Here is a 13345-nt window from a genome sequence, read left to right on the forward strand (position 1 = left end):
TGGGAAAAGCAACTTTATTAGTGTCCCGCAGCAAAATACATTAGTAATTTGTAACCAGGCATTGAAATTCCCGTCCGTGTCACACAGGAGCGATCGGCCGCCCACACCGGGGGATGTTTCCGCAGCGATTGGCCCCGGGAGCTCCCCCGGCAGCGGAGCCCTCCCGAGGGAGAAGTGCCAGGAGCACAAGGGAAGCACCCCGAGGGCTCAGGAAAAGCAGCATCACAGCCCCAAGGCACCACCGAGCCCAGGTCCAAACGTGATCCTCAGCAAAGCCCAGCCCAGGCACGGGTGTATCGTTTCTTTCCAGCTGTTTTCCAGCTGTGGTCACACAGCCGGTGCCTGCTGCATTTTCAAACTCCTCTGAGCTTGCTCCCTCTCCACCCCACAGCAGAGATACACTATCACACACAATACTTCCATTAATCTTTTTTTTTTAGTAAAATATCTAATTTTTCTCTCTTGATCAACATGATAAACTGAGTCTCTGAGGGATCCTCAGCAGGATCCAGTATTAGTGTTAACCGTTATTGTTACTGTAAAATCCTCTTTGGTTATAGAATCTTCCATTTAAAGCAAGATTATAAAAAACAGTTTCCAGCTAGAAATCCACCCCTGTAATCTAAAGGCCATCTAAATTACCACACTTCTGCAGGCTGAAGATATACTGATAGGACTTAGCAATTTGAGTATCTCCCCAGGTAATCTAAACAAAGTTATCAAAATTATATTAAGTAAATACATTTGGAGGAATAGTAAATTTTTGAAAAATCCTTAGGGTATTAAAAGTAGAGTTCTGGAAGTAGCAGTAGTGGGCTACAGAAAAACACCCCTGAGCCAGAGCCCTCCTCTAAATACTCTCCATGGCTTTGAACTCGCTGAGGGCCTGCACGGGGTTCACGTGCTTCTTCTGGGATGCCCTCTTGATTTTAGTCTGGGTCTCGTCCTGTTTCTCCCTCTTGACCAGGGGTTTCTTCTCCGGAGCCTTCATCTTCCAGGAGACGGCCGGGAGGTTGAGGGAGGCCATGCCCTGGGACTTCTGGTACTTGGTGGACGCCACGTAGGAGGCCTTGACCGTCTGCACCACGGCGTTCATCAGGTTCTTGGCTGCCTGGATCAGGGACATGGCACTGTCCACCTGCCAAGGGGCACACACAGTTACACACCACTGAAAGCACAACAGGCCTGGGGGGCAAAACCACTTGAAAACGGATTCATGTAACTGATTTGTATTTGTCCTTTGAAACCTGAGGTTGCCAGTTTGAGGCACGATTTTTCTTTGGACACTCAGTGGTTTCAAGCCTGACTTGTGCCACCAACACAAAAGCAGGGGTTTTGCCCTGTCTGCATTTTCCATATTCATGGCAATGGGAACGATTTGTATTCTGCCCTTTGCTTTTGTGACTAAGCTTTAACAGTTGCTTATTCTCTAATGAAATTAATAAAGCTGTAGTAGTATCTTAATCACTGATAACAAACATTTAAATTGCCCTAGAATACTAAGTTGTATTGGGAAGAAAAGAACACAACTGCATCACCAGCCAGGCCTGGAGCCCTTTCCCAGCTGGTTCCTGATTTACAAGAGCATCAAAACAAGGATAAACATGAATTTGTCAAAGCTGTAGGGCACAGCAGGGACAAAGAGCTGAGACCAGGGCTGGGGGGAAGAGAGAGGGGAGGAGCACTGTGGTGGCCTCAGCTGGGACCCCCTTCTCCAGCGGCCAGTGTCCTGCCCTGGGTGGGATCCCCAGCTTTTCAAGGCCAAATGGTCTGGGACAGGGTTTGATCTGGGGCAGGGTTTGGTCCGGGGCAGGGTTTGAACTGGGGCAGGGGTTCAGCACCTCTGCTGAGCTTCCACAAGAACTCAGCTGCCTCTACAAACTCAAACCCTGCTGTTACAGACCTCTAAGGAAGGTTTTGGGGAAAAGCTTGAAGCCATGGCTTGTACAGCAGCAAACCCAGCCAGGCAGGGGCTGGTGGCTTTTCTGGGGGACTGTCCCCTCCCTTCTACCCTGCTGTGCCACCACGGCACCTCGGATCCTCCAGCAAACCCCTGTGCTCTGCCCTCCTCCTCAGTAGCCTGGAAACCACTGCCACTGCCCTGGACTGTTTCCATGAATCCCCACAGCAGGAGGAATCATTAAACACCAGGAGAGCAGGGAGGTGCTTTTGTGAATGACCTGAGACTGTGCAGGTGCCAGCGCTGCCCGCCCGGGCCGTGCTCTGCTCTCACAGCACTCTGCTCCATGGGCAGGGTGTTAACACTGCACAGAATGGTCCTTCTGACAGGTGATGTCTCTGCACTGGCTGAGGTCTTCATCTGATTATCCCACGGAGCTTAACACTGCTGCTGGCAACACTCAGCCCCGCTGGACAGGCTCGAGGAGAAGGATAAAACCAGGAGATCAGACTACAGATGGCAGGCTGTTCTATAACTAATTTATGGCAGAGGGGATGTAAATCCTGGAGACACTGAGTAACTGCAGTGAAGCCCTGGAGTACGTACTGCTGCACAGTAACACATCTCCTGCTTTGACAGCACGATGCCTTCAGCCTCCCAGCTCCCAGGACAGGAACAGCAGCACCCAGCAGCACGTCCCACCACAGCCCCTGGAGCGGCTCTGGGGGCTGGAAAGGAAGCAGCGGGGGCTGGCAGCAGCAGGAGGGGCAGCACAGTCCCATCACCCCCAGATGGGCTCAGCTTGGGCAGGGATATCTATTGCAGACCTCCCCCAGCTGCTGCTGCCCCAAAGCTCTCCTTCCACAGCTCTCCCTGGTTTTTGGGGAGAAACCTGTGCTAATAAGTTTAAGGAACTGTGCTAATAAGTTTAAGCAAAATAAGTTTATCAAACAGTTTCACAGGAAAATATCACTGGCACAGGGTGCTCAGAGCAGCTGTGGCTGCCCCTGGATCCCTGGCAGTGCCCAAGCACAGGTTGGACAGGGCTTGGAGCAGCCTGGGACAGTGAGAGGTGTCCCTGCCCATGGCAGGGGTGGGATTGGATGGGCTTTAACATCCCTTCCAACCCAAACCATTCTGTGATTCTGTGGTATCAAAATGGCAGAATGTGTTTTTTTCCATTTGCTGTTAAGGATTCAAGGAGCAATACTGGACTATCAGCCAATTCTGTCCCTTCTTCAAACCTCCTTCCTCAGTCCTGACATGGCTGGGCAAAGGCACCAGTGACCAAACGTGCCTGTGCAGGGCAAGGAAGAGTATGCCAGAAGAAATTAAGAATTTAGCTCCTCTTCCCTCCCCCCAAATACCCGTTACACAGAATCCTCTTAGGAGGAAGCATTTCATGAACTACAGTGAAAAAATTATTTGCAAAGTAATGGCTGGAATAAGGAAGCAGGCTGGCCTAGGGCAGCTTCCAGCTGTCAGAAACCAGAGCAGCCACTAAAAATCCCTGCACTCTTCAGGGCACAGCTATCCTGAAATATTAACATCTCTGGAGCATTGCAGGACCCCAGCATGTTCCAAGGCTGTGCAGAGATGTGGGGTAGGTATAGCTGGGCTGATAAAGTGATTTAACCTCAGTAACAGTGAAAAGCCGTCTGGAAAACAGATTACACAGAGGTGAAGTGAATCTGTCTACAAACACTGTTGAGTAAGGAAATGTGAAGTCTGTATTTTCACAGCAAGCGTTCCTCCCCAGAATGAGGCAGCAACACAAACTCTGCATACATTAAAACTCTGAACGCTCCAGCATCTCCTCTCTATATTCCGTGGTGTTTAACATAAAAGCTCAGCTTGGAATAGCAGTTGCCTGTGGAAGCAAAGCTGCCCGAGGCAGGCGTGTGCCATACGTACCCCGGAGACGACGAGCTCCCCGCCCAGGTTCTGCACCTCGGCCTTCACCTTGCTGCAGATGTTGAGCTGGTGGCAGTAGAGCGCGATGCGCTGCAGGTAGGCCAGCAGGTCCTGCTTGCACGCCGAGTCCGGGCACTGCGGGCAACAGAGGGCACGTCTGGCTCTGCAGCACCACAGCTGGGGCAGGAGCCAGAGGGACAAAGCAGGCAGCTCCCCCTGGAGCAGGGAATGGGCTGGGAGAGCACGGCCCTGCCTGGAACGCTGGGGTTGGAGACAGCCGAGCAGCATGAAAGGCATCAAAAACCCAGGAGCCATAAACAGGGGGGGCACTGGACAGGCTGCTGGGCTCCTTCCAGCTGCCCTTCAGCAGCCCTCCCAGGGAGGAGGAAGAGGAGGAAGAGGAGGAAGAGGAGGAAGAGGAGGAAGAGGAGGAAGAGGAGGAAGAGGAGGAAGAGGAGGAAGAAGAGGAAGAGGAGAAAGAGGAGGAAGAGAAGGAGGACTATTTACCCTCCCCAGAGCTGGTTTGTCAGCTGTAAAAGGTCCTTCCCCTACTGTGCAGGACACAGCAGCAATGGTTTGACACCCAAGATCTCAAGATGCAACTAGCAGATGTTACCAATTCCTCCCTCAGTGCTCAATCTTAAGTATTCCAAGCTTGGAAATGATAAACCCAACAGCTACTCAATGACATGCAGCAAACAGATTTTCCTGACTTCTGCTCCCATTTTGTAGCAGTGGGGAAACCAGGTTCCTCTCCAGGCACAAAATGACATTTTTAAGGTGCTTGCTGCAGCACTCATCCATAAGATAAAGGTAACTTTTCCAGCTTTGCACAAAGGGCTCTGCAGGAGCCCCTCTGCGGGGCTGCTGTGCAGTTTGGGAAGGTGCCATTTTCCAGGACAGAACTGAAGGGCCACCCCTGGCTTTGCTGAGCAGTGAAATGATGGATGAGCCACGGATGAGCCAGGCTCAGGCTGGATTTCCAGACCAGAGAGGAGCCCAGCTGAGGGGCAGCTACAGTCCAGAGCAGGCTCTGTGAGGCAAAAGGGCTGGGGGAAGGGTTTTGCTGCCCATGCCAGCCCTGCCGCCCCTTTGGGAGCAGCAGCGATGGGGTGCCAGCAGCAGGTCCCCCATGGGCCACCTCAGCCCCAGGGGCACCCCGTGGCTGCCTGAGGACGAGTGAATAAAGCAGCTGGCACACACTCACCTCCACAGCCCCTCTGCCCACCAGGCTCTGGTGCTGCTGCAGAACAATCCCAGTGGCACCTGTGCCACACTCCTGTCCCTGTGCCCAGTGCCATCGGGGCACCTGCAGCTGCCATGACCAGTGTGGGCACCAAACAGCTCCTGGCCAGGCAACACCCGGGCAAGCTCGGACCTCCAGACATGGCTGGTGCTGCTGCAAGCAGTGTCTGAGACCCCAGTGTGGGTGTATTCCCGATGGCAGCAGGGCTGGGGGGTATCCCAGTCCTACAGGCCATGCCCTGGGGCCTGCAGGGGAGGACCCCTCGCTGCTGCAGGAGCATTTCTGGCCAGAGCAGGGGATGAGAGCTGGGTGTTCACACACACACAGAGCACCCACAGCTTCACATCCATGTGAGGTACCTCACACTGTGTCACACCCCCTGTTGCTTAAGCCCTGCTCTGAACCCGAGAGAAGCATCACTTGCTGTTACCCCACAGAGAGCTCCTGCTCTTTGTTCCACTGAAATGGCCACTCATCATCTCATCTTCCCACCCAGCATCCACAGGCCTCCTGGACAAACCCACCATCAGACTCACACTGATCGTTATTCTGTGCTCTAAGGCAGGCTGCCCTGTACCCAGCATTATTTCAGTGGGAGCAGTGGAATTCACCTGGCACCACCCAGGGACAGGACTACAGGCACACCCTGCAGTGACCTCCAGCCTTCCAGACAGCTGCACCCCATCCAGAGTGATTTAAGAGCTCCTTTTCACACACCCCTGTTCACAGCAAAATCCCATTTCACCTAAGACCCTGATCCTGTGCAATGGACCATCTGATGAAGATTCATAATGGACATGGCATGACTGGAAGATTAATTTTCAATGTGGCACCACTTCATTACTTAATGCTTCACTCCAGCTGAGGTTTGTTGCTTTGGCCACACAGCCTCTCCTCCCCTTTCAGGGCAAGGTAAAAGTCTCCTCCTGGCTGTCAGCAGCAGGGTCTGAGCCCTAATTCTCCCTGCAGACCCCTCCTTAGCTGTGAGATGGAAGCAGGAACTCTTTTCCCTGTTTGAAAGAGGCACCAGAGCAGATCGTGGTGCACACACAGGGATGTGCAAACAGAGTCCCACTCACATGGAGCATTTCCTTCCCAACAGCACCTGATCTGCCAGAACAGGCATTCCCTCTGCAGTGAGGGTGAGGGTGAGTGCAGCTAACACATACATTTGGTTTTTTCCAGGGCCAGACCGCGTGGTTTTTGTGAGCCAAAGGTGTCTCTGTGCTGAGCAGAGGTAGCTCAGGTGCTGCAGTGATGTGCACACAGCTCACACACACACGGGGCACTGCACAGGGACTGAGGCCACGCTGGCACAAGCACATCAGTGTGGAGATCTGCGTGGCTTTACGGGCATCTGACCCCACCAACAGACAGAAAACCACCTTCTGAGTCCCAAGGAAAATGATGGAACACCCAAAGTAACTGCAGCTCTCAATGTGGGCACATGGCTTCCATCAGTGCAGTGAAGCACTGCCTAACGAAGCAGCAAAGCTTGCAGGTTAATTTTTTAAGCTAATCAATATTAGTCAGCGGTACAAGATGTTTTAGAGCAAGTCCACAAACAGCCCTGGCCAAAGAGCTAATGAAAAGCTCAAATTACCATTTTGGAAACTGCTCTCCATCTCCCAAAGAGCTCATCTAACACAGCGAGTGAGCAGCACAGCAGCGGAGGGGCTTGAGGGCTGACAAATGCCCAGTACAGCATGTCAGAGGGATGGCTCAACAATTCCAGCTACTCTGTGGGGCTGTGGAAACTGTTCAAGGAAAGACTCTTGAGGCAGGAGGCTGCTGCATGATCACCAACAGCTGAGGAAGGCAGCAAAACCTTCGTGGAATAGGAATCATCACTGGGTTGTGTACATCAATATGATGTGAGTTGAAACCCACATCCTCTCCTGTGTGTGCTATTTCTGCAGGCAGAATCGAGGACTCAGCTCAAAGACAGATGAGGTTTAAATGGAGATGTAACACAAGATAAAAAAGAGCATCAACAAAAGGCACTGCGGGTGCCTGCAGGAGCCCTGTCCTTTCCTAGGCAGGAGCATTCAGATAAAAATCAAAAAACCCAAAAGGCAACAATTTTATCACTGATCAAGAATGATGACATTATTGTATTAACCCACAGCCACAACCCCCATCTGTAGAGCCCAGCAGGGAGTGCAGTGTAGATGGAAATGAACATGTTGGGGGACACTCCAGCTTCCCCAACCGCCCAGACTGAGCTGCTGCCACTGACCCAGTGAAGGTTACTGGCAGAAGCTAAGCTGGCTGCTCCAAGTCAAATCCAGGCTCCATCCTGGACACTGCAAACATCCCCCACATTCGGTTCCTGCTGCCACAGCTGAGCCTGCAGAGAAGCAGAATCACCCTTTTCTCTCTTTTTGCCAAGAAAAGGGGCAGGGAAGACAGCAGAGCCCTGGTGATGTGTGCTGATGGAGACAGCCCATCCCCACAGGCTGTAGGGGAGAGCCAGGAACTGCAGAGCTTCTTCCTCCCTCTGCCTCTCTGATTTGGGAACGGACCCTGCTGCACCAGGAATTCCCAATAAACGCCCCCCAGCCCTGGGTGCCAGCTGGGCCCAGCAGGAGCTGCCAGCAGCTGTTTTGGGAAGGCAGCTCCCTGGCAGGACAGGCACTGACCATGTGTGCCAGCAGCTGCCACCGCCTGTGCCCAAGGTCCCCATGCCAGCCCCCCCAGCCAGGGACCAGTCTCCCCAGCAAGAGGCTGCTGGCACCTTTTACTGGGAAGTGGGGCAACTCCTACCCTCACCCCCAGCTACTTCTCACTGAATGATCAGAACTGATGTAGCCTCAGCCTCCCACCACTAGGAAAGGAAAAAAAGCAACAGAAATGTTCTTCAGCTTTGTAGGTGTTTCAACACTGAAGAAATAAATAATAGAGAGAACCCTTGTCTTGCTGCAAATCATTGTCATTTGTGTTGTGCTCATAACTGCTTCATATTCCCCTATTCCCAGCAAGCAGCAGCTGCTTGGAGTGAGGGATGGAAACCTTGGGGAGAACCTGCGGCTGATGGCAGGACTCTTCCCAACAGACACAGAATTCCTGGGATAGCAGCTCTTGGGGCTCCAGAGGAATGTGCTGCAGAGCACCTGATGGCAGAGCTGGGAGCCCCTGGCACACGGACACGAGGGCTCAGGGCTGTGGTGCCACCCAGCACACAGGGCACAAACCCCTCCGTGGGCTCCCGGCCCCGAGCAGGCACAGCAGGGATCGGGGCTCGGAGCTGCTCCTGCTCTGTAGCTGTCACACTGTGCCACATTAACATGTTTCCAAAGAGTATGGAAGCACAGCTAATGAAATATGCAGGCTCGAAGTATTAGCAGAGTATGGAGTCAGGAAAAAGCTATATTCTTGTCAAAATGACTAACTGTACAGTGCTGCTCGTATTTATCTTCAAACATGTGCTTAATCTGTTACATTTTTAAGGACCTTACGGCTACTAAAAGGAGCCATTTAGTTTTCTTTTATATTTTGAAATGGCTTGGTACAGAAAACCATATACTAACTTTGCATAAAACATGTGAATTTAAAAAAAAATAAAAAGCATTGTAAACCTTCAGCCCAAGCTCCCCTGAGACCTCTAACACAAACTGCTCCTTGCTTCATTTACCTACATCAGCAGCACACCTGGTTCTTGCAGAAACAAGGCTATCAAAGTGCTACAGCAAGGAGACCCATTCGAAAAAACACTTCTCAAATTTATCTCCCCATTGAACATTTCTCACTGAATCATTAATAAAGGAGGGTGTAGACAAGCACCCCTGGATGCAGCATTAAGAGAGAGTCCTGCACTGCAATGATTTACTTCCAAAGTGACAGGGGTTCAGTTAGAACCTTGCAGTACAAATTTCCATCCTGGAAAGGCCTGGAAAGCAAGTGACAGCTGGAGAAAACAAAGCTTAGTCCATGATCTTAGACTTAACCTCCCTGCATTTCAGAGTCTCTCTTGAAGGTGGAATATTATTACTAATGTCAATGTTTCCCTGCCATTTGGGTGTGGGCTGAGGCCAGAGGTGCTCTTGCCTGGCCCAGTTTCTAAGTGGCTCAGGACAGGCATTGCATAAATAAATCCCTGAGCTGGCCATGCTCATTCAGTCCTGAAGAATTCCTTCCAAATACTGGGACAGCACAGCCACGCTCAGGTCACTGCAGGCCTTGCTCCAAATCTTCATCAGCTCTGACTGGACAGGGAGAAAACCACCAGAGAGCTTTGAACACCTCCCCACTCAGTCTGTGGGACATCTGAAAACTGTTAATACTAAAAAGCTGCCTCAAAACCAGTAGTAAAGGTTGTGCAACAGGCCTGGAGCAATTGTGCAGGTGCTGTCCCTGCAGTCTGTGCTTTGGGGAGCACCAGGAGTGCTCTGGGCGTGACGTGAGCCCAGCCTGGCTCCTGCTCAGCACAGCCACTGCCCTGGCTCTACGTGACCTGAAGCAGGGCTGGCACAAAATGCCAGGTGCCTGATGCCACCCAAGGAGCTGCTGTGCCACTGCTGGCCACGCTCAGGTATGACACAGCTCAGGGAGGCACGAGAGCAGCTGCAAAGAACAGGCTAGAATTTTCTAGCAGCAGATCTGGAAAATCAGTTAAAACAGCCCAAACCCAAACACATTTTCATTTGTTCCTCATGCCTGCAGTACTGAAAGATCTGCTATTGCTCCTTGGTGCTGGAGGCTTATGGGACTGTGACTTACATGGTCAGCAATGGTCCGGCCCAGCTTGTCCATCCTTGACCCAGCCTCTGCGATCTTCTTGGCTGCACTAATCACATCTGACGTGTTCTTCAGTGGACCCTTGCCCCTGCAAAACAGAGCAGAGGCTCCTTCCTAGCACCAGAAAACCACAGCAGTGAACTCTACATCCCTTTTCTCATTCTGTTCCACACAGTGCTGGCACTGACTCCTCACCCCAAGGGCAGGAAGAGGCAGGAGCAGCCATTACAGCACTTTCATTTTCAAGAGTTTCCCCCTTTCGGCTCCTCCCCACATTTAGCTTAAATATAGGAATAAAAACATCTTAAATTTTACTGCCCTGAGCAACCTAATGATGATAAGAGATAACATTTTAGAAGACGGATTTGCAATTTTTATGGAATGGAACATGAAGTTTAAAAAATAGCGTTATATAAAATCTGGTAAATTAATTTCAAAAGGCATCAAAAAGCCTCTTTTTCCTCTGCAAATAACTGTGCTAGGAACTATTCCTGTAGTATGGCAATATTGAGAAGCCCACAGAATTTAATGCTGTAAAGAACTGAGCAAATATATATATGTTCCTGGGGACAAGAATCACCCTTAAGAAAGAAAGAAAGAAAGAAAGACAGGCAATAACTGCTGTGTATCTGTAGATCAATTTAAGCAGTTATTACCACCCAGCCACTGCACAATAATGCATCTCCCCAGTTCATATGCAGGCTGTAACAGGGCACCATTTAAAGGAAATTAGAAGAAGTAAGGCTCTTAGGAGAACTTGCACCGTGTCTCACTGAAAGCCCAGCAGCCCAGCGAGCTCGGAGTGAGCACAAATTAAAAAGCCTCACCTGGTGAAGTCTGTCATTTCCATCATGATCATACACATCTGTTTGGCCAGGACAATGATGTCATTGCCACTGTCATCCCATTTTGACACTTCAGCATCCAATTTACTCTTTTCCTCCTGGAAGCTGGCGACCTGCTCAGCAATCTTGGCTTTCTGCTCTTGAGGGAGCTGAGCCATGATAGCCTGGAAGAGAAGAGTTTTCTCACATGGCCTCCTGCTGCCTTGTAGAGGCTTTTTGGAACATTTCACTAATAACCAATTTCAGTCATGTAGATGGGGGATAAAACTTTAATAGCAATCCTCTACCTAGAGGCTTTACAGAGCCATTTGCTTCCATTTTGAATCGAAGTTTATACTCTTTTTTAAGAAAAAGTGCCCAGAAAGACAAGTTGACACTTAAAATATGGGCCTTTGCATGATAAAGCTGTTAAGACTCCAAACAAATTTGCCACATATTACCATCCCTCAAAATAAAACTGCATGAAGAAGGAGGACTTGTCTTTTATAGAAAATTTCAACATTTTAAAATTAAGTTCCACTTGGGTATTGAGGATAATAAGAAATATTACCAGTCTCTTCCCTGCAAAAAGCTAGCTGTACTCTTTTGAAACATGTCTGCTGAGGAAAGAGCAAGTGAAAATAAAGGGTATGTGCTTACTCCCAAATAAAATCTCTCAGCCTGGGTTTACAGCCTGTGTAAGACTCCATGCCCTTGCCTTCATAAATACTGGGAGCACAGATGCCTCCAGGAGCAGGCAAAAAGGAGCCTTTGGTACTAAAAATCCTCTGGCAGCAGCTGTGCTGAGAGGTAAATGAGCAATGTCTGCATTTAAATAGAAGGGTGCGAGGGTCCAGGCACAGAAAGTGCTTGTGCAAGGGAGGGGAGCATAAAAATACTCTCAGTTAGTGTAATTCCCAAGCCAATGTGGCAGAAGTTTGATAAATAAGGTCTGGCTTCTTCTTGCCTGGCAGGAAGAGCCCCCACAAAAAATCTGCCATGGCCCTTTCCCAAGAGTGTAAATTGTTATTGATCCAGAGGGGCCGTGTCAAATAAAAGCAATAGGTAAGGCCTGGTCTTCCTTCAGTGCACTGATTTTAGGGTTTCACCTCTTAATGATTATATATTGCCTATCAATGCTTTCATTTTTTAGTCACAGGAAATGCAGTGAGTTGAAATGATTTCATTTCTGAGTTCCTCTCAACGTTGTCTTGACAAATGCTCAGTGACCAAACACACACCAGCACGTGTGTGAGGAGACATTTTGTGAAGATTTTTTTGCTCATAAAGTTAGTATTTGTCTGTTGGAAGTAACATTAATCCAATGGAATGATCTGCCCTGTACCTCCCTGCAGAAGCTCACCCGACTACGGTGTCTGTGATATCAGAATGTGAAGTAGTTTGTTGGTACTAAAAGGATTTTGATCTCTCAGAACACCCAAAGTAAACCACAGACATTTCTCACATCCATCAGACCAAGTGCATTTCACTCAACCTCCTTTTCAGAAGAATACTGGAAACAAAGAATGCCAGTTTTCTGATCCAGCATTTTTATCACCATGCCCCCAAAATTTAACCTGGGTTTTCAAAGCAAGCTGAAGTGTTCCTTGAAGGCAGGTCACACTTTTATAATGCTCAGGGTTCTGCCTTACCCTTGCACTCTGTCCAGCAATGAGCTGATCATCCTCAGTCTGGATACTGGTTCTGCTTCGCACATCAAAGTCCTCGGTCTCAAAGTCGGAGTCATCCAGCTCTTCAGGAGTCTGAGGAAAAAGCATTCACTCAGAGTCAAACTACAGATTACATGGCTCTGCAAATCAACAAGAATATTGTTTTTCAAGCAGAGAGAATGGAAATCAGTGGAGGTAAAAATTATTTCATGTTTTCAACAAAAAGGTAAATAGAGGGACTGTATCCAGCTCTGAACATGTGTGATTTTATGTGCTTGACTGCTCCTGTTAAACACCATAGGGATCCCCAAAATCACACAGCAGTAACTGAACAGCTGAGATTTGTCAGGACATTAATGCACTCAGCATTTGAAAGACAAAAAAATGTTCTTGCAAAATGAACAGCATTTTTGCAACTTGATTAAATGTAAAAGCTTCACTTGAGATTCTGAAGCTGGAATTACACACAGCTCTAAAGGCTGGTTCAGAAGTACAGACAGTGTCTTCAGCACAATTATGAATCAAAGCACTGACTAAATTAACAACAGATAAAATATCTCAAAATTTATCCTTATCCCTCAGGAAAAGCTGAAAAATTTTAGCTAGTAAGGGCCAGCTTTTATGCCGTAGGCTAAACACATCTGACCTAGTTCCTGCTTGCCTAGGATTTATTTTTGCTACTGCCAGTCTGTAGCTGGCAAACTTTTTATAAAGCTTATCAAGTTTAAACAGCATGTTTGTCAAAATACTACATCTTTGCTGAAGTGGTACTTCATGACAATTCTCCAGAGCTGGGTCAACAAAGAACTTCACTGATAAATGCAATAAATTGTGATTAACAGATAAGATGCAAATAAAGTCCCTGTTCTTTACATTTCTCTCCTATGATTTGGATTTCACAGACTTGTCTTCCAGTACAGACACTTTGTGATACAGTGAAAACAGAGATGGACATGCACAATAGTTGCCAAAAAGCAAAGGTGAGCAGGGTGACAATCAAGGCTTTGGGTATTCCAGCCTCCTCTCCAGGCCCTGGAGAACAGGGTATATCCAC

The 13345-nt window shown here is 49.1% G+C and overlaps 1 protein-coding gene across 1 annotated transcript in view; it reads right to left on the reverse strand.

Moving 5' to 3' along the window:
* CTNNA1 (catenin alpha 1) overlaps positions 1–13345 on the reverse strand; it is a 121151-nt gene continuing 107806 nt past the window's right edge. Inside the window, exons 14-18 of the mRNA XM_069029282.1 lie at positions 12274–12384; positions 10625–10806; positions 9780–9885; positions 3815–3949; positions 1–1138 (exon numbers count right to left, since the gene is read on the reverse strand). Of these exons, the coding sequence (XP_068885383.1) occupies positions 851–1138; positions 3815–3949; positions 9780–9885; positions 10625–10806; positions 12274–12384 (822 nt within the window). The 3' untranslated portion in view covers positions 1–850. The remainder of the gene's footprint in view (positions 1139–3814; positions 3950–9779; positions 9886–10624; positions 10807–12273; positions 12385–13345) is intronic.

Source organism: Aphelocoma coerulescens, chromosome 13 (genome assembly GCF_041296385.1).
Source record: "Aphelocoma coerulescens isolate FSJ_1873_10779 chromosome 13, UR_Acoe_1.0, whole genome shotgun sequence".
Taxonomy (NCBI): Eukaryota; Metazoa; Chordata; class Aves; order Passeriformes; family Corvidae; genus Aphelocoma; species Aphelocoma coerulescens.